This window comes from Pollachius pollachius (assembly GCF_949987615.1).
Source record: "Pollachius pollachius genome assembly, chromosome: 11".
Lineage (NCBI taxonomy): Eukaryota > Metazoa > Chordata > Actinopteri > Gadiformes > Gadidae > Pollachius > Pollachius pollachius.
The window spans coordinates 22,346,242-22,367,023 of NC_136944.1; the positions used below are offsets into that span (position 1 = coordinate 22,346,242).

At 46.7% G+C, this 20,782-nt stretch overlaps 2 protein-coding genes across 3 annotated transcripts in view; both read left to right on the plus strand.

Annotated features, from left to right (window-relative positions):
* The window catches only part of hsd17b14 (hydroxysteroid (17-beta) dehydrogenase 14), a gene marked incomplete at its 5' end in the record, with an annotated part of 6,904 nt that extends 351 nt beyond the window's left edge, over positions 1 to 6,553 (plus strand). The window contains 7 exon segments of the mRNA XM_079746347.1: positions 2,015 to 2,112; positions 3,245 to 3,311; positions 3,946 to 4,037; positions 4,287 to 4,444; positions 4,446 to 4,553; positions 5,419 to 5,515; positions 6,357 to 6,553. Coding sequence (XP_079602473.1) covers positions 2,015 to 2,112; positions 3,245 to 3,311; positions 3,946 to 4,037; positions 4,287 to 4,444; positions 4,446 to 4,553; positions 5,419 to 5,515; positions 6,357 to 6,500 — 764 coding nt within the window. The 3' untranslated portion in view covers positions 6,501 to 6,553.
* Positions 6,554 to 8,366: 1,813 nt separating this feature from the next.
* bcat2 (branched chain amino-acid transaminase 2, mitochondrial) lies at positions 8,367 to 20,445 on the plus strand. Of its 2 annotated transcripts, none has more exons than XM_079746342.1 (11): positions 8,367 to 8,401; positions 9,513 to 9,584; positions 10,264 to 10,464; positions 12,472 to 12,582; positions 13,087 to 13,206; positions 13,785 to 13,948; positions 14,122 to 14,264; positions 16,579 to 16,664; positions 17,623 to 17,763; positions 18,564 to 18,638; positions 18,741 to 20,445. In XM_079746342.1, exons 1-11 carry the CDS (start codon positions 8,384 to 8,386, stop codon positions 18,780 to 18,782), a joined length of 1,173 nt encoding a protein of 390 aa, XP_079602468.1. In that variant the 5' UTR covers positions 8,367 to 8,383; the 3' UTR covers positions 18,783 to 20,445. The 2 variants fall into 2 exon arrangements, with proteins under 2 accessions (XP_079602468.1, XP_079602469.1); XM_079746343.1 differs by lacking the exon at positions 8,367 to 8,401 and adding an exon at positions 8,436 to 8,540.
* The last annotated feature ends 337 nt before the right edge of the window (positions 20,446 to 20,782 follow it).

Sequence of the window (20,782 nt, forward strand, 5' to 3'; positions counted from 1 at the left end):
TAACTCCTACCCTAGCTTAATGAGCACATCACATGGCAGTCACCTTATAATATAGTCAACTTGTCTAGGTCTAGTTTTAATGGTTCAAACAGTAAATTGAAGCGACACAGTAAAAAAGGTTATTTATCATTGTCAATTTATCTATTTCCGCAGGTTACGCCATAGAGCAACGCAATACGTCAGAGAGACATTTATTCATTATTATCAATCTATCTATTCCTACATTTACCCGTTTTAACGGACAAAGATAGAGCGGATCACGCATACACACCCACTGATTCACTCACAGATTCCCTCTTTCTCGCAGACGCACACAGAAACATATCGACAGACTTCTCATTCTGTGTCCCGCACCCACAATCATCAGACACAGCAGAATAGCGTTAAGCATAGCAAAGCAAGCAAGCGTTGCACACATAGCCGGGTTATCACTAATTGATTTATTTCCATATTTTAGCCGGCCCAAAAATACGCTCGCTCTCTTTCTTTCTCTCTCTCTGGGCCTCTTACACACACACACACACACACAGCCACTCCGTCTCTCTCTCTCTTATTCTCGCGCATACACACACTGTCTCTCGTTCACTCGCGCATACACACGCTGTTTCCTTTGCAAAGGGACTTTAACCCTGATAAAGGACTCTAACCTTCTCACCACATAGAATTATTTAATACACATCATTTATTATTCCCTCTGGGTTCCGTACCCGGCCCAGGTATCCCTCTGAGTCCACTCAATGGCTCAGGAATTTATTATTCCCTCTGGGTTCCGTACCCGGCCCAGGTATCCCTCTGAGTCCACTCAATGGCTCAGGAATTTATTATTCCCTCTGGGTTCCGTACCCGGCCCAGGTATCCCTCTGAGTCCACTCAATGGCTCAGGCATTTATTATTTTGGCCATCGGTAGTCTTGTATCACTATGACCGATTCTTATAGGCCCTATGGTCTCGAGGGTATTCTTTCACCATGCAACAAGCCGATATTCGATGTGTCACGCATTCGGGGTCAATCGGGTTTTATGGGGAAATGCTGGGGTGCAGTCCTATTAGTCCCCACGAGATATCCCGTAGCGAACCGTTCTCACAGTCTCATCTCCTAATGTGGTTCCTATATAACTATGCAGAGTTTGGATTTTATCAACAGGTTCTGCCTACCTTTTGTTGGGCGATCGCGAGGTGAGACTGCAGGAATCGGTCCGGTGCTCCGGGGTCCCGAGGCCGTGCCGCTCTCCGTCTCTCGTTTCCCAGTTGCGGTCCAATTCAGAAAAAATCACGTCGGGGTCACCAAATTGAAGGGAAAAACGGTCTGTCTAGTTACTGGACCAGATGAAATGAGACGGAGAGGTAATAAAGTCTGTCGGCACGAGGACCTTGGATTTATTAAGTAAAGTGGCAACGGTTATACAGAGTCATAAGCGTGAGAAATTGAATATGTCTAAGTCCCTAATCAGCGCTGATGGTTCGTCCGGAGCTTCGCCTCCGTGGAAGGTCTGCTTCAGAAGAAGGTGAAGAGTCTCAGAGTGATACAGTCTTATGCTGTATCTCCTCGTGATGAGGTGTGTGCGTTTGAGATGTGTGTGGTTCTGTGTGTTTTTACTTGACCTTGGCTCCCAGGCACTAGTGTATGCATGTATATCTTCTTGTGTTCCTCCTCACGGGGGAGAGCTTCAGGGCATCTCCTGATGTGGTCCTCCCGTTCTTGAGGATGACTGGTGCATTGTCTGAGTGTCTACCATCTGCCGGGAGGAGAAATGGGGCCCTGGCTCCGGCCCTGACCTGACTATATTCTCATGTATGTGTTATGTGTTAAAAGTTGACTATATTATAAGGTGACTGCCATGTGATGTGCTCATTAAGCTAGGGTAGGAGTTAGCTATATTTATAATGTACATGTGATGTGCTCAGCAGGTTATTTTGCCCAACAATGGTTAATTTTAGCATGCAAAAAGCATGCGTGTCCACCAATGATGGGATTTTGGGAATTTGAGATATGTGCGCTTTGGTTTCATTCCAGTTGCCGCAGGTGAGGCTCTTGAAGAAGAACTCAACAAGACGGGCCCGGGGTCCTGTAAGTTTATGACCTGCGATGTGTCCAAAGAGGAAGACCTCAAGGTACGGCCAGGCGAGTTGCGCTTCTTTTTCTTTCCTCCTGACGAAGCATGATTCCTCAAAAGTGCATGTGCATCACGAGACCCGCTGTTTGGTTTGGGTCGTCACACTGGTCAGCTGACCAGACTTCAAGGGACGTTGAACGAAGGTTTAAATGCCCTGTGTTCAGCGCTTGAACAAGTCATTCAAGTTACAGATCAGATGTATTTAATCATTTTATTAGCAAAGTAAATATTATGGAATATCAGTTTTAACGTGATACCTGTAATACTTTGCATGTGACCAGATTTCAAAACAACAGCCTTTGCGTTATATATATATATATATGCACCACAAATTATGCCTTTAAAATATGCCTTTATGTTTTAAATCCGTTTTTTACTGTAGCTAAGACCATGCTCTCTAGGTGTTTGACACTCTCCCCATGGGTGACGTTTACTGGGCCCCTTCAAACAAAGGAAGCAGGGAGGGGAGGTTGAAAAGCCAGTTTACTGAAGGCTTTGCATATCTATGGCCTGGGTCTCCTGGTTGCCATGCAGGAGAATACTCAATGGGCATGTTTGCAGCCTCACCCAGCCCCAAAGTCCAATCAGACTGACAGGGGCCAGGTGAGGCTGCTTAGATCATCCATCATCCACACACAATCCCTTTAGTCCTCTACGATAGAAGGCTGCTCCACCGGTTTGCGTTACAAACTTCCAATAATGCATTTAGTGTGTGTGTGTGTGTGTGTGTGTGTGTGTGTGTGTGTGTGTGTGGTCTTTCCTCCACAATTGGTGCTGTTGTCAATTGGTATCGCATATATATATTGTATTTCTGTCATGTCTGTGATAGGGTGTTTTTGTTATTTTTGCTGCATTTCATTCCTGTACCGTTTTGTATATTTCCGCAGTATATTTCATAACATTTGCTGTGTGTGTATGTGTGCGTGTGCGTGTGTCTGTGTCTGTGTGTGTGCGTGCGTGCGTGGGTGGGTGCGTGCGCGTTTGTGTGTGTGTGTGTGTGTCTATGTCTGACTGTGTCTGTGTGCGTGCGTGCGCATGTGTGTTTGTGTGTGTGTGTGTCTATGTCTGACTGTGTGTGCGTGCGTGTGTGCGTGTGCATGTGTGTGTGTGTGTGTGTGGTTCTGCTCCAGAGCCTCATTGAGGACACGGTGCAGCTCTACGGACAGCTGGACTGCCTGGTGAACAACGCTGGGTGGCGTAAGTGGCTCGTTGAGGTTGTTGGTTAGTTAGTTAGTTAGTTAGTTAGTTAGTTAGTTAGTTAGTTAGGTTCTTTAATGTCCCCAAGGGGATAATTGTTTCACACAGTGACGTTGGTTTCAGGGCAGCATACATTTAAAAAGGCGCAACACAATGTAGCACCACTGCGTAGCACACGGATAACAAATACACTCTCTTCCCACATTGTCACACAAAAACATATATAAAAAAATATAGAAAGCAGCAATCATGACATGACGTCACACATCGGTGGTACCGGCACTTTGTTTAAAGGGGTGATATCATGCCAAAAGGTGTGAGTGTGCTCAGCCGTTACGAGACGCCTGAGAATCTGCCTTTCCCTCTGCCCTCGTGACATCACTGGTGGCCTTGTCTACCCAGATGCACGCTGGGTAGATCAGTCAACCAGCCACCTCATTGGACGGTAGCAAATGTTGCTTATCTGTCCGTCACAGGTGGACACGCCCACTTGTGATGTCACTAAATCACAGGAAAGGCAGATTTGCAAATGGGTTGTAATGGTTAATCACGCGCACACCTGGTGGCATAGTATAACCCATTTTGAAGCATTTTTTTAAATGTGTATTATGGTCTTTGTCCGTCCCCCCCCCAGACCCTCCTCATAAAGAGACAGATGAGACTTCAGCAGAAGAGTTTAAAGACCTTCTGAACCTCAATCTAATCAGCTACTTCCTGGCCTCCAAAGTAAGTACACACACACACACACGCACACACACACACACACACACACACACACACACACACAAATACACATTCACACACACGTTCAATAAAGTGAAATGACATTTCAAACTACTTCCCTAAATATGCATATATTATGGAAGATATATACTTGATCTATATCATATTGTAAATTGTAATTTGTAAATGGAAAATTGTACGGTTGCACCCCCACTTGGTTTTAGTGTAAATAACTCTTCTCTCCCTTCCCAGTTCGCTTTGCCACACCTGCGTAAAACTGAAGGAAACATCATTAACATTTCCAGTCTAGTTGCCAGTCTCGGTCAGGTCGGAGCTGTGCCCTATGTCGCCACGAAGGTGAGTTCTCGACTTGATTGCTCTAGAAGCCGCTGTTCGGTTCCAATTTGGTCAGCCCAAAATCAACAACGTTATGTCCACCTTTTACCACAAGGGGGCGATCATCTCCATGACGAAAGCCATGGCGGTGGATGAGAGTCGCTTCAAAGTGCGTGTGAACTGGTGAGATTTTTTTCTTTCTTTTACCTCTCGGTTCTCTCCTTTCGCTTACTTTATTGAAGTTTTTTTTAAAATAGTACCCCTTGTTTGAACTAGTGCCTTACTCTCTTTCTTTCTATTTGCACTGGAATCAACCACGGCTGGTACCACTACCACTTGAACACACTTTACACTTTACTACACCTCATTACATATTATAGGTTATTACCACTGTTTTAGTTTCTCTACTTAATATTACTTACTTTATTTTATTTGTATTATTAGTATTTATCATTGTGATCTATTGATGCTGCTACTTAATTTTACATTTTTTTTTTTTTCACTTATCTTTATTTATTTTATCTCATATTTTTTGCTGCTTTGTGGCCGTTGAGGAGCCAAGTCTCAGAGCGTTACTCTTGCGTACTGTGTACCAAGGGCGTAGGAACCGGGGGGGACGGAGGGGACGTGTCCCCTCCAATATTGGAGACAGGCGCATCTGTCCCACCTAAAAATTATACCGGGGGGAGAAAAATATTTTATTTTATTTTGAAAGCGCAACACAGCGTCTTGTCACCGCTTCTTATTCTAAAAAACTGGATGATTGAGCGTGCAATTAAAGAATTGATTTGATATTTATCAATTCATTACTGCCATTCAAAATGTGTTTTCCTTAACATTTACAAATGTATCTTTTTAGTAGAATAAAATATATTTGTGAATTTTTTCAGTGTAGTTAATTTATGACATATTTCTGTATTTCCAACCATTACGGATCTGTCAGGTTTCCGATATGTGTCCCCGCCAATGTTAAACTCATTCCTACGCCCCTGCTGTGTACAATAAGATGTCATAAAAGTAACTGATTCTGACATTGATCTGTTCCCAGCATCTCTCCCGGTAACGTTCTGACGCCTCTTTGGGAGGAGTTGGCCGATCAGACCCCAGACGCCGCCGCCGCCCTCAAAGCTGGAGCTGACTGTCAGGTGAGACCCAGCGGCCCGTGTAACGTGTTACCTAGTCATTCCCTCCAGAAAAATCTGGCGTTTTTTTGTGATTCCTTGATTTGGCAGCACGTTTTCTTAAAAAATGCGATGAAATATGCGGCATATTTATGCAATTTTATGCGATGAATTTGCGGGAACTTGTGAAAATTGCGGGAACTAGAGGCAAGAAGTGCGTATAGTCTAGGTTGTTTTATGGCTGGAGACTGGGGAGTGATACTGTAAATGGTTCTTTAAGGAGGTGTGGGGGATTTGGATGTTGTTGTGGCAGGAATGGTGATCCCTGAGCTGTAACAGCTCGGGGCATGAGCCACACAGTGATCCTATGAGAAGCACAATGGAGAGAACACTATATTGTTAGGCAGTAAGCAAGGTGGGGGGGGGGGGGGGGGGGGGTTTGTAGCTACAGTAACTGTACGTCCGGTCAGCATACAGTGTGGAAGCACGATGAGAGAGATCCTAAATGTGCGCGCGCACATGTAAAGAGTTCAACTAGACCCTGCAGAGCCTCCATCCTTGCCCACCCCCCCGACCCTTACACACTTGTTGTATGTCGTATGTCCTAGCACTTAAAAATAGTACTCAGCATTGTGCAGCGTCTTATCCTAGCTGTCTTTGTTGTGTACGGGGAATGGGTTAACCTAGTGATGGTTAGTGCTTGGCACTTGGTTTAATGAACATCCTAACTGTACCGACAGAGACATATTGTTGTTTCCCTTTCCCCTGGCAAAAATACTCAGTGTATGTTGCTTTGGATAAAAGCGCCAGCTAAACGCCCTCAATGTAAAATGTAAATGAATGCATGCGTTCGTCCTCCCCTCAGCTGATTGGCCGCATGGGCACGGAGGAGGAGAGCGGGCTGATGGCGCTGTTCCTGGCGGCCGACGCCACCTTCTGCACCGGGGTGGACCTGCTGCTCAGCGGGGGGGCGGAGCTAAACTACAGCTTCAAGAACCGCGTCCCCTGAGGTAGACGGTCAGCTCGTTAACGTAACGAAGGAACACAACGTAACACTGGCCAATGTTCTTTCACGCTTTTAAACTTTTATTATTGTTACGTTTCTTCCTCTCTAAGCCAGCGCTGGTCTTTGCTGCTAAATGCATTGCAAATGCATTAACATATGTTTTATTATTTTATTTGTTATTACTGAGTGATTGTTCTGCTCTCTCTCTCTCTCTCTCTCTCTCTCCACTCCTCTCCCTCTTCCCCTCTCTCTTATTGTTACGTTTCTTCATCTCTATGTCAGCGCTTGACTTTGCTGCTAAAAAGCGTTGCATTAAAGAAATTGTTATATAACTTACTGATTGTTGTGTTGTGTTTTTATTTGTATGGGTGTGTATTCTGACGTGAGACGTACGTTTCTAAGCATTGCAGCCCTTCAGGACCATGGATGTACAAGCAAGACAAGTCCACTTTAAGTTAGGAACCAGGAGAGAGAACTTTAGTTACAGATAGCGACTTAATATCGACAATACGGTTTGTAACGTTGTTTTCATTAAATGTGCCTTCGTACAGACAGATGTCCCTGAACATGTGTTTGCGTGGGAAAGCCTATTTCTAACATAGACATTGGAGATAACTATTTCGTAGCCAAATCAGGTGATGTCCTGACTCATGATGCTTCAAAAGGTTTACTGATCAGTATCGATGGCATCGTATCTAAACCTGCAGTTTTTGGCTGTGACACTATATTGTGCAAATCATGGATGTTCGTTGATCTTCGGTAATTCAATAGTCCACAGTCAAGGGAGTCACACGCTAGAGAGTAAACACTTATTAAAAGCTTCAATAGAAATCAATAGAAGAGCATCCATTGCTCAGCAAGCCTGACAGCAAGCAAATAACAACTTATTTACTCAATGCTTATGAAGCGGAATTTACTAATAACTTTACCGTTACAAAGTGCGTCATCTTCATCCTGTTCTCCCCCTCCCTGCCAGACGTCTGACCGTCAAGTGCTTCTCATAGACTGAGTAAGTCTATGAGAAGCAGTGAATAAATCTTCCTCTGCGTAATTTTATTTTTAGAGCGGAAGTCATGCATTGAAAAAACTGCGCCAAAGCAGCCTTCAATGGGCCACAAATTGACATGTTTGCTGAAATTTGCTGGTGGATTCGGAGCCCTCGCGGGATGTCTTGGTCCGGATGGCTTGATATTAAACTAGTACATTCTGGTATTGCTATTTTGACAATTGTGATTCCTAGAAGCTTGAAGACGTCTTCATTCCGTCGAAGGCCCCGCTTTGAACCATCTGAATGCTCATGGGCCACGTCACCACGCCACCCCTCTCCGGTGCAACTTCTGTCTTGAATTGCAAGCACCACTCCCTCACTGGGAGCCAATGGGTCTCGCTCCTCTGTGAACCCGAGGAACCCCGTCTGTTCGGCTCGTCCAATCGGGTGACACGAGTCCGTCACGCCCACCCGTTTAAACATTTATGAATGATCACATGAGCGTATTAATTTTGTAACTTCATTCCGATAGTACTTTATTCCGATGGTTTATCGGGATAGTTATTCGCAGATGTGTTGCGATGCCAAATTAAAACACACTTACATCGCACAACACATCCAGGTTTTAACAGCGATTAAGAAGTTACATAACACAACAACATAACACGTCTACTCCCTACCTCAATGATTCTCAATAATACGTGTGGAAAATTAAAGATTGTTCCTCATTCCCACACAGTACGTTAAGTATTTTTCTTAACCATGTAAATGGTTAGAACCAATGTAAATGGCTAACCCTAACCCTATAAGATCGTCTTCAAATAGCAAACCGGAACCCTGGTGGTTTGGCGTTGTTGCTACCCGAGCACTAGTTCTTGGTCTTCATTCAGCAGCAACCATGGCAGCCCTCCGGACGGTGAGTTCAAAGATCAAGGCTTTATCTGCTGTAGTTGTAATGTATTGTTAATGATTGATGATGGTGGTGGCAAACGCGACATGACAAGCTGCGTGTCTGCGGTCATCACCGGGACGCGCGCCGCGCGGCTGGAAAAACGGTAACGGGAAAAAAACATGCCGAACAGCCAGCCTAGCAGCAGCATAGTCCAGGGAGATCTCCGTTAGTCAACCCTCAGCCAAAGAACAATGAAGCACACATATAATCATTATATTGTTTATATTGCTGCGTCTTTGTTCATTTGCCACTGGTTAAACACAAACAACAAATCCATAGGGATTTTTCGTGGCATTCCAGACATTTGTTAATGTTTACAACTTTTTTTTTATTTTCACCACCTCACGGAATGACCTGACCTCAATTGACCTGTCGGTTTCATAGGATCTGTGTTACTTCGCCCGAGGAACCGTAGTTTAAACTGTTTTAATTGTTTCAAGCGGCCCCGGGTCACTAGTCGACGGTATAAATAATGCGGTGGGGTTGAGGCGTCTTTTATTTGACCTGTGCTGTGAGGTGCTATTTAAAGCGGGCTGGTCGGCCCACAGACGTCCTTCAGGATGTGTTGCCAGCGAAGACACACGCATGATTGACATTTTTACATGATAGGCATAATGTCGTGGCCCGGTTGATTGTTGGCACCGACCGTCTCGTTGTGAGACGGTGATGGATCTGTAGGGATAGAGGAGAAAAAAAAAAAAAACTGGAGCGTCAGGTTTTTCGGGTATCTCCCATCGCAATGTTGTATTTACTTATGGTCATTTTGTGTACACTTTGATCTTCCACATAAGGCTGAGAACAGTAAAAGCAAACTAAGTATATTTGAACAACATTAGTGTTCAGCTCCATCAATATAGTACAATTAGGTGTGTGTGGGCGCTGTGTGTTTCTGCGCAAATGACTGGTGCTGGTGCTTCGTCCCACCTGAACGGTGAGACCACCCATGTCAGTCTGGGTCTGTGGGAGTCATCGACGCGTCGTCATGGTAACACCCAGACGCCCACCTGACTCCTACTCGATGACTCTTGAGAACAGCCGGGCTCCTGTTACAGTTTTTTCCCGACGCTGCCCGCAGGTACTTCACAGGCCCTTCGCCCAGACCCTCTCCCTGTGCCTGCGGCCCGCGCGATTCGCCAGCTCATTCAAGGTAACCGAACCCCGCGGCAATCGTCGCGGCGATTCTGTGTACAGCACATAATGTAAGCATGTCGTCGCGTGATCCTTAGACCAGCGTTGTCTGTAAATACTGTGAGGATCCCTCGCCCTCGACTAGACTCTGAGTGTGCCTTTTGTCTCCCCTTCACTCTCTGTGTATTTCAATTTGTGTCAAAAGCGTGATTGGTCTCTGCCCATTGGCTCTTTAATTGGCCGCGCTCTGCGACGCCCACTTAATTCAACCATCCGTTCTTCAGTCAGCGCATGCTCTCTGTGCACGGTCCCAACAATGAAGGTAATCACCGCGTCCGTCTGCTCGCTCTGCTCTTCCTCGTCTTGTGTTGTCGCCGTCGCTCTTCCTCTCTCCCCCCTCTCCTCTCCTCTCCTCTCCCCCATCCCTCTCCTCTCCTCTCCTCTCCTCTCTCCTCTCTACCTCTCCTCTCCCCCCTCTCTCCTTCCTCTCCCCTCTACCTCTCCCCCCTCTCTCCTTCCTCTCCTCTCTACCTCTCTCCCCCTCTCTCCTCTCCCCGTTCTTCCTCCCCTCTCTACCTCCCTTCTCTCCTCTTCTACCTCTCCTCTCTCCTCTTCCCTCCCCTCTCCTCTACCCTCTCTCCCCTCCCCTCTTCTCTCTCTCTCTCCTGTCCTCTCCCCCCCCCCTCCACCACGCCCAGGCGTCGGACCTGGTCATCGAGCGCAGCACGGCTCCGAGCCCCAAGCCGGACCCGTCCACGCTGGTGTTCGGGAAGCAGTTCTCCGACCACATGCTGACCATCGATTGGTCGGATAAGGACGGGTGGGAGGCGCCGCAGATCAAGCCCTTCCAGAACCTGTCGCTCCACCCCGCCAGCTCCGCCCTGCACTACTCCATCGAGGTGAGCCCCCCCGCCCCCCAAACCCCTTCTCACGCACTCAGGAGTCGCTGCCAAACATGAGAGCAGCCAATCCTGGGGCTCCACCCTTGAGTAGCGCCCCGCCCCTTTTATGGGTGAAAAACTAGCAGCAGCATTTGGTGGCTAAGCTGGCAGGTGGTTGATTCCTAGGTCTTTCATAATTTAATAGAACACAATAAGAATACCGTTATGATTTCAAGGTATAAGCAGCCCAAATCCTATTGGCCTGTGAGGCAAAAAGTTATGCCATGTCATTGGCGATCAATGATCGGCAAATTGTCATGTAGAAAAAAGTTTAAGAAATATGCGTTGGTGGGTGTCCTCAATCGGCTTCTATCAAGGTGAAGGAACGTCACGCCCGATGGGTGTCGTACCAATATACCTCACTCTGGGTAGACTGGTTGTGCAACTAGCAGTAGCAGTAGCAGCCACAGTAGCAGCTTTGGGCATGTTGCCACTAGTTCTGTTCCTTGGCAGCAGCTCTGCAGCAGCGCCTGGGTTCAGCCAGAAGGGGGCGTGGTCACTGTAGACATGAAGTTTCCCTCCTCAACTGTACTTCAAAATGTTTTAAAGTTTACCTTTTTTGATATTTCACATTTTCTTATTGTGGATTAGGCTTGTATTTAATCTTTTTTTTTCTCTACATTTTCACTTTGAACCAATGTTCATTCTGAACTAAAGTTCTTAATAAAATAAGAAAATACTTTAGTACTTTGCTTGCTCGTTTACTCTCTTTCGTATCGACTATTTATTGAATTGCCAGACAACATGCGTACACCTGATAAATATCGTTATCGGGATATTAGATGAGCTATATTTTGATAGAAGTATCAGGCCGTATCACCCAGCTATACTCGCGCCCCCTGTGAACACCAGGCCTGTGAGTCAGAACACAGCCGTGGTCTTTCTGAACGGGGAACCCCTCCCACCTGGACAGAGAAGGTGATTGATGCCTTGCTAGTGGAGCACAGAGTAGGAAGCTTAATGGATCAAAAGGTTATTCTCAACCAATAGACAGTGATCTGCGGCCGGGATCAACTGGTCTGCTGTCCCTGCTTGCCATGTCTCGGGTTACCAAATTCACATTCACATTTAGGGTGTTTTTGCCGACGCTTTTATCCAAAGCAACTTACGACCGTTCATGCCCACATTCCCAACGACACAGGGCGGCAGCCAGCTCGTCAGGAGCAGTCAGGGTGAGAGATGCTTCGCTCAGGGACACCCTGACACTCTTTAAGGAGGAGCCGGGGATCGAACTTGCGACTTTCTGGTTACCGGTCAACCTGCTCTACCTCCTTAGCTACTGTCACCCCAAATCAGTTTTGATTTCTATGTTTTATATCAATCCAGATCAGTGGCGTGTCCACATTGGTAATTACCGGAGCGACCTCAGCCGAACCCGAGTCCTTTACAATCGGCTCGTTAGATGCCACTGTACCATATAATCATCATAAAAACATCTCCACGCTCTGCATTCCCATCATTTCAGACTAAGCTGTCCAGTCGGCCGAGTCCGCCTCCAGGGTTCACCCCAGACTACAGAGCTCCACCCTTTCCTGTCCGACTTGTTCAATGAATCGTGTATAGGGGTCCCTATTTAGGTGTAAGGAATCAAGGGAACAAGTGAACTGAATCGAACACTTTATCTTCCCTTAGATTGGTTTGTGGGAATCCATCTCTCCTGTCATTCAAAGGCGGATGAAATGCAGCATTTCTCAATTGTGTACAGGGGGAGAAAGGGGGGGGGGAGGGGGAGGGAGGGGGGGGGGGGGGAGAGGGAGGAAAGTTTCTTTTTGGTTGGTTTATTTTCCAAATCTTTCTCTATCGTCTGCTCTCTTTATAACCCTGGAGTAGAACCTAGAGCCAAAGCTCTTACTTATCCCGTGTGTGTGTGTGTGTGTGTGTGTGTGTGTGTGTGTGTGTGTGTGTGTGTGTGTGTGTGTGTGTGTGTGTGTGTGTGTGTGTGTGTGTGTGTGCGCGCGTGTTCAGCTCTTCGAGGGTATGAAGGCGTTCCGTGGCGTGGACGACCGCATCCGCCTCTTCCGGCCGATGCACAACATGGAGCGTATGTACCGCAGCGCCGAGAGGAGCTGCCTGCCCGTGAGTTCACACCCCTACGCACGCACGTGCACGTATGCGCGCACACACACGTACACACAAACTCACGGAAACGTACATACGCACGCACGCACGCACACACGTAAACGCGTGCGTGCACAGATACACGTAAACACACACACAGACACGTACACACAAACTCACACACGCGTAAACAAACACGTAAACAAATACACACACACGCGCACGCACACACGTATACACACACACACACGTATACACACACACACACACTCAAAGTTACAGTACATTGAATCAGTTGGTACTTTGGCCGAAGGCGACTTAAAGTATCTTCAACAATGAAGATAGTCCAAGCAGTACCAGTATTTTGAGTACATACAATTCTGCATAAGAGTCATAAAACACAAACATGCACCAACATGGAAACCAAACAAAAGGCGGATGCTAACGGAGGGGGTGGATGCTAACAGCTAGCGGATGCTAACAGCTAGCGGATGCTAACAGCCAGCCCCGTTGTCCCTGCAGCTGTTCGACAAGGCGGAGTTGCTGGAGTGCATCAGGAAGCTGGTGGAGGTGGACCAGGAGTGGGTACCCTACTCCCTGGACGCCAGCCTCTACATCCGGCCGACCTTCATCGGGGTGGAGGTGGGTCCGCCCGGCCACAGGCCCGAAGCAAGCCCGGCCTTCTCGCGCATGCCTGGCCAGCACCCGGGCTAACGCCATGGCAACAAGGGCCTTGCCGCCATGGCAACAAGGGGCCTTGCCGCCATGGCAACAGGGGCCTTGCCGCCATGGCAACAGGGGCCTTGCCGCCATGGCGTTGGCCTGGGTGCAGCGCATTGCACAGAGAAACGGAGAGACCAGTAACAGAGCCTGTGAACGTAGGGAACTCTTGATGACAGTCGCACACAACCAGATGAACTGATTTGTAAACCTCTTTCTCTTCCTTCCCCCCCCTTGTCTCTCTCGCCCTCCCCCTTGTCTATCTCGCCCTCCCCTCACCTCTCTCCTCCTCTCCCCCGTCTCTCTCGTCCTCCCCTTGTCTCTCTCCTCCCCTCCCCTCTCTCCTCCTCCTCACCCCATCTCCCTCGTCCTTGTCTCTCTTACCCTCCCCCGTCTCTCTCACTCTCCCCTTTTCTCTCTCCTCCTCCCTTCACCTCTCTCCTCCTCCCCCCGTCTCTCTCGTCCTCCTCCCCATCTCCCCCCCTCCCCTCGTGGGTCAGCCCTCCCTGGGCGTGTCCCGGGCTGGTAAGGCCATGCTCTTCGTCATCGTGGGCCCCGTGGGGCCCTACTTCGCCACGGGATCCTTCAACCCTGTGTCCCTGCTGGCCGACCCTTCCTTCGTGAGGGCCTGGAGGGGCGGGGTGGGCGCCTACAAGATGGGAGGGTGAGTGTTCACCCACACATAGACGATGGGGGGGTGAGTGTTCACCTACACATAGACCATTGGAGGGTGAGTGTTCACCCACCCATAACGATGGGAGGGCTTTTTACTTTCAACGGTATATGGACTGATTATTTTTGGTCGTGCCTTTTGGCGCCCCCCTCTGGCGGCTCCAGGAACTACGGGCCCACCATCTCGGTGCAGAACGTGGCGTTGCAGAAGGGCTGCCAGCAGGTGCTGTGGCTGTACGGGGAGCAGGAGGAGATCACCGAGGTCGGCACCATGAACCTCTTCATCTACTGGACCGCGGAGAACGGAGGTCAGCGGGGGGGGGAGGGAGGGAGGGAGGGATCTCACCATGTCTCACAGTTCGAGTCAATTTGGATTCTTTTGGAATTAAGATTATGTCGTTTTTATATTTTAAAATAATTATCGACTGATATTGCAATATTGTCAACGCACTTAATCTAAGACGGAAGGAAAAAATATATAATAAAAACAATTTTGGAAATTGATACCTTTCTCAACCCCTAGATGTATGTAAGTCTCTCTTTGTCTCTGTCTCTAGCTGTGTTCGAAGTCGCTCCCTATCACGGATATAGTGCACTATATAGGGTGCTCGCCATTTTGTAGTGGTGTTCGAATTCTCAGTGGTTAATTTCATGCACTATATAGTGCACTTAAAATACCCAAAATTCGAGTGTACATACAATGTTCCCTACATGTTACTCCCGTATACCACAATGCAATGCGGTCGTGTTTTTCCGGAGGAGAAGAAGAAGCTGAATAACCGCGAAACCGAATACATTTAATGATGGAGTCTCTGGTTTTCATTTAGAAATGTCAACAATTTATTTGGGATTTAACATGGAAAATGTAACATTCAAAATTAAGAAAAATAAGCTTGATCAAGGAAATGTAACATTTAACATCAATACAACCACTAGCTTTCCTCGTGAGTGTCCGGTTTGTTTACATGTGGGCGCATCTGTCTGCGTCACACAAATACCCGGCGCATTAACTGGTGCAAATGACGTTTAGAAATGTTCAGCGTAGTGTCCGAATTCTCGTTTGTTCGTTCCCTATATAGTGCACTATATCATGTACACTATATAGCAGCGGTTTTCAATAGGTGAGGCGCACCTCCCCTGGGGGGCGCCAAAGAGCCACAGGGGAGGCGCTACACGCAACACGCAAAGAAAAGATACACATCTGTATGCAGCTCTATTGATATCGGTAATTGTGCGTGCTTGTATTAGTTTTAAAATGCATCGTTTCCTTGTCCCAAGTCACCAGAAGTCAGCATTAAGGGAGGAGAAAAAACGTAGGAAATATGATACTGAATGCGTTTCTGATTCTGTGGAGAGCGAGTTCCCCCAGATCTCCACAAAGGCTAAAGTCCTAATCCTCTTCACCTCAACCTACTTGTGTGAGTGTGGGTTTTCCGCACTGACCCTGATTAAAAACAAATACAGATCAAGGCTGCAGGTGGAGGACGACTTGCGTTTATTTCTCTCTGCAGTGCAGCCCCGCATCGAACACCTCTGCCATCAAAAGCGAGGCCTTATTGTTATCACTGATATGGACGATTAAATTGAAGGTCAAAGTTGTGTCTTGAATTCATAAATTGGTTGGGCCATAGGGTTGATGCTGCTCGTAGTGCAAATGATGTGAGTATGGCGCATTATGTTTGTGGTTTAAATCTGTGGTTTTATGTGGCTGACATCGTTAACAAATTTGAAAACATATGAATCTGTTCGATTTCATAACATGCCGTTGTCGTTCATTGATCCGAGAGCTGTTCATTGTGCTGATTTCTTTCGAGACGATGTGCATCTCCTTCAAATGTGCGCTTGAGGCCCAGACACACAGCGCCGATTTCAGCCGTCGGTTGTAGCTCTGTTTTGTTGACTTGTGGATAGGCCTACTGATGTTCAGTGATTTTAAAAGTAGCCTCAATTAGGCCTGCATGAAGTTCGAAATTATTTGCTGTTGCAAAGAATCGTTTATGAATGCACTTTTAAAAAAGTTGTGGAAATAAAATGTCTTCAAATACAATATTAAAAAAACATTTACATTTGATTAGTTATTGAAAGTCATCATTGCCTGGAACACACAAAAGATGGCATTTACTGAAGAGGCGTGTTAGGTCAGGCGGACGGGAATATATATATTTTTTTTTTGGGGGGGGGGCTCGGCTGTCCTTACCTACTCTGAGGGGAGGTTCACATTCCCCCAATTTGAAAACACCTGCTATATAGGGAATAGTGAGTGAGTGAATAGGGAACGATTTCAAACACAGCTTCTGTCTCTCTCTTTGTCTCTTTGTCTCTCTCTGCATAACTTTTAGTCGGCTAGGGTTTCCACACATGCTTACATGAAGATGCTATAGCTGCTCTTTCTTATTTAACTGCGTTAAAATATGTTCCTCCATTCAAGCAATGTTTCTCTAAATAACTGTACAAATCCCAAGCATGTGAAGCAGATTTCCTGGAACACTCAACTAGTTCTTGATTGAATTAATCTTTGATAGGCATTCACACTGAGTGCAGTACTATGGGAACCATGAGGAAACAATGGTAAACATTCATCAACCAACATGAGTCAATGTTTCCGTGTTTGTGCGTCTGCAGAGAAGGAGCTGGTGACTCCGCCCCTCGATGGGATCATCCTGCCGGGGGTCACCAGACAGTCCCTGCTGGACCTGTCTCGAGCTTGGGTCAGTACCTCCTCTGGGGATCCTTGGAGTCTGGGGGTCCTTCAGCAAGTACCCCTTAGCGGCGGCTCAGTGGTCTAATATCCAACACTCTCTGTGAGTGGCCTTTTGATAGAACGTCTCTTCAGAAACTAAGATGATAAACCCTGATAATACAGGTGATGACAGCAGGGTCTAATCTCCCGGCAGGACATTTGGCACAGGCTGATATTAGCGCATGTCTTCGGTTGGCAGAGCGCCCTCGTTAGTTCTGTCGGTTGAGAGCGGCGCCTTCCGTGTGGCTCTCAGAGAATGAGACAGGTGCTTACTGCTGGCAGACTGCCCCGGTGTGCTGCCAATGAAAATACCCCTGGTGCAAAAGGGTGTTGCTATCCTTGCGTGTCTCTTCGGCGACTGACGCCATGGAAATGATGGATCTCTGTTGGGGCACTCGAAACCCGAGGGGATATGGAAAGAGTGATCCGTGGGGAAGGATCAAAGCCTTCGCCTTGAACACACAATCGGTTACTGCTGAAAGGTCTTGATTCCTTGGAAGCTTACCATACGCCCACATTGTTTAACTGGTCTTTGTTCCCCTTACACATTAACTAGAATTAGCCTTAGACTTACTCTAGCCTTAGTCTTACTCATAGCCTTGGACTTACTCTTTGCCTTAGACTTAGACTTTGCCTCATTCCATTCAATTTCAACGTTATTGGTCCGTTTGACTGTGTGGAAAGTGTCTGTGTTTAACAGGACATCTATAGGGCCAGTAAACCGGGCCAACATACCCTGAATGTGAATTACAACTCTTGTTACCAACTAACAAAAAGGGTGCAACAATCGACACAATCGTTTTTTATTTTACTTAGTATCAGGCCGGGACCAAAGCAGGGACCAAAGCAACCAGACATTTTGTAAAGCAAGATGGCCACTTAATGTAATCCTTTCTTCTTCCCTTTCCGGATCTTTCCGTGGTCAGGGTGAGTTCAAGGTGACCGAGCGCCGCATGGACCTGAAAGAGTTGCTGGGGGCGCTGGACGCCGGGAGGGTTCTGGAGGTGTTCGGGGCGGGCACTGCCTGCGTGGTCTGCCCCGTGGGCAGTCTGCTGTACAAGGACAAGGTAGGGCGGCGCTCTCCCTTCACGTGGTCGCCGCGATTCTGGGGATCATTAACGCCGCTGTGCGTAACATAGGAAACAAGAGCTTTAAAGAGGGGCGATTAAAAAACTAAACTAATAAAGGAAGTCCCGTTCCTCGCTGCTCCTTCCCTACGTTTCCTTTTTTCACCCACCTGTGATTGACGGGCAGGATTCTCCGGGAAACCAATCGGGGAAGAGATGCCCTGATTGGTCAGAAATTAACCAAGAGCAGTGGAAAATTCAAATGGTCTCATACAGAGGCAGCCAATTGAATCAATTCAAAACCGATATTCTGACCGGGCATCTCGTTCACTAATGGCTGACCGCCGGATATGGGGTTTCCAAAAAATGAAACTCAAATAACACCTTTTTTAATAATGCTATTTATTAAAGGGGACATACTATACCACCAGGTGTGAGTGTGATTAGCCTTACAAGCCGTTTAGAAAATCTGCCCCATGTGACATCACAGGTGGGCGTGTCCACCTAGATCTGTGCTGGATAGATCAGTCTACCAGCCTACCCAGTGGACTGAAGTAAACGTTGCTCATCTAACAGCACAGATCTAGGTGGACACGCCCACTAGTGATGTCATATGGGGCCGATTTTCGAAACGGCTTGTGAGGCTAATCACGCTCGCACCTGGTGGTATAACATGGCCCCTTTTTAATGCTACACATTTGAACCACTGGTCTTCGTTTACGTTTCTTCTCATATGACGGGGAACCAACCCTATTCATTTTTGTTTATACGCGCTTCCCCCATCCTCCACGCAACTCTAGACGTACCAGATCCCCACCATGCAGAACGGGCCGGACCTGGCGAAGAGGTTCTACAAGGAGCTCACGGACATGCAGGTGGGTGACCGTCCACGCAGAGCCCCCCCACAGTGCCCGGTTAATGTTGTTATCCTGAAAAGCTCACCGGTTTCCCTCCTTCTCCTCTGCTTGGCCTTGCAGTACGGACGCAAGCAGAGCGATTGGGCTCCGCTGGTGGCCTAACCGTCCCTTTGCACACAACGCCTGAAGTTCAAGTGTAGTCCCATCTCTGAAGACCAGTGCTACTCCACACCAGACACGCCCACTGTTAACGCACTCCTCCTATTGGTTGCCTCGAGATGACGGACAGCTGCTTTCTCTCTCTTTCTCTGACTCTCTCCTGTCGGTCGGGTGTTCTCGTTTTTTTTTTTTTTTTTGTATGCGTATCTTGTATTCAGGACAGCAATAAGGAAATGCAGTGTGAGTTTGGGTCCGTCTGCAGTCATGGAATGGAGAGAGGTTAACGAGAGAAGGCATCTGTCGGATCACTGCTCTCATAGAAACCCGGGTTCTATTTTAATATCTGTTAAAGCCGCTTTACAGAGTTCATCTGAGAAGACGGCTGCAAACTACCAAATTCTTATTTTTTAAAGGAAACACTTTAAATCTGAATAGTTTTTATTCTTTTCTTTTAAACCTTTTCTTACTTGTCCTGGGTTTCTATTTAGAGGGCCAGGCTCCTTGCTAACCGCTAACTAGCTAACCTGACCCTGAGTACCTCTGAGCGATACGGTCTTCCTGTTCTTTACAAATGACAGAAACAAAATTATATTGAGCGTATTTAAACTCTGAAAGCACCTAAATGTTGCACATGGTATTACTTTGAGACTTATGTTTTCTACTAGTGAGTTACTTTTAAGTGGATTTTAAATAGGAATAGTTCTCAGTTTAATGTATATTCTGTTACGCTTTCACTTTTTTAATGTTGTTACAATACTCGGAATACTGTAGAAGGTAAAAAAAATCATTGTTATTTTAGGAATTCCTAACCAGTCTGAGGACATGCAATTGAACAGACAGGTCGGTGATGGGAATGCATACAAACCCTGTGAACCAACCGATTCTTCACCACTAGGGGGGCTCGTCGTTCTGATTCAATAGGTGGTAGCCATTTATTTTCCTTTTAAAGCTTTGTGGACCTGTTGGGTGTAAATAGAACCGTTTTAGAGTTTTTAAAGGAATGGTGAGATGAGGCGTGAGTTGGGCGTCTTGTCCGTTGTTGATTGTTGAGACGCTACTGAGGACCGGGAAATCCAAGCACGCACAACGCAAGAAGGTGAGAAAGTCACTAGGTAATTTCCTGTTTGTAGATGTAGCGTTCGAGCACAAAATAGGCTATTTCTAACGTACTAAAAATGCCACTTTAGATGTGAGCTCTCAATGGCCACCTGCACTAGATGGTGTGTTAGCATAAGGACATTGTTTTTTTTCTTTCGGAGCGGTTTTAAATGATACTGATCGTCTCTGAGGTTGTCGCCTAACTGTCCGTTTTCTCTTTCAATGTCGGCCGTCATTTTCCGCGTCACGTCACTCCGTCGGCCGTTATTTTCCGCGTTCGCCGCTTCCTTGGCGGGCTTTTCTTTTGAATGTTCTCTAGCACCACGTCACTCCACCTAGCCGTTCTCCCCTGAGTCTAAGTGCCTGTAGTTCCTTCGCCTCGTGTTTTTTACTCAGGGTCTGCACTAGTGGGGCTATGCTGGTTACGTTGTGTTGTGTTTGGTGATCTGCTTTTGTTTTTAGTTTGGTTCTTATACGTTGTGCTTGGCTTTTAAGTGAATTTTTTTTTTCGCCCCTCGGTTGTCTTTTATCGTTTTGTGTATTCCAATAAACCAGACTTGTAGGCCTACTCTGGATACTGATTTGGTTTTCTTTCCCCGTTTTCATGCATTTTGTCTCTGCCTTTTTGAAGGCACACTGTGGTCACAGTGTGTTCACCCAAACGATAACGCCAATATTGCTAAACAAACTGTTTTTGAATTTATATTTTTATTAATCGATTGAGACGATTACAGGCTTTTAAAAACTATTAATACTGTTCCCCACAGAGTAAGGTAATGGCTGAATCAGCCAAATGTATAACTAAATACTTGGTGGTGCTACCAGCTGTGATCAATTGTGTTCATAGGAAGGACAAATATATGTTTATTACACTCGCTTTTTACATCATTTGTAGAGTCATTAAA

Excerpts from the sequence above, each read along its gene's own strand:
- bcat2 (XM_079746342.1), top strand. Across the intron at positions 13,207-13,784 it reads CGACCTTCATCGGGGTGGAG|CCCTCCCTGGGCGTGTCCCG; the intron begins GTGGGTCCGCCC and ends CTCGTGGGTCAG. Across the intron at positions 13,949-14,121 it reads GGCGCCTACAAGATGGGAGG|GAACTACGGGCCCACCATCT; the intron begins GTGAGTGTTCAC and ends TGGCGGCTCCAG.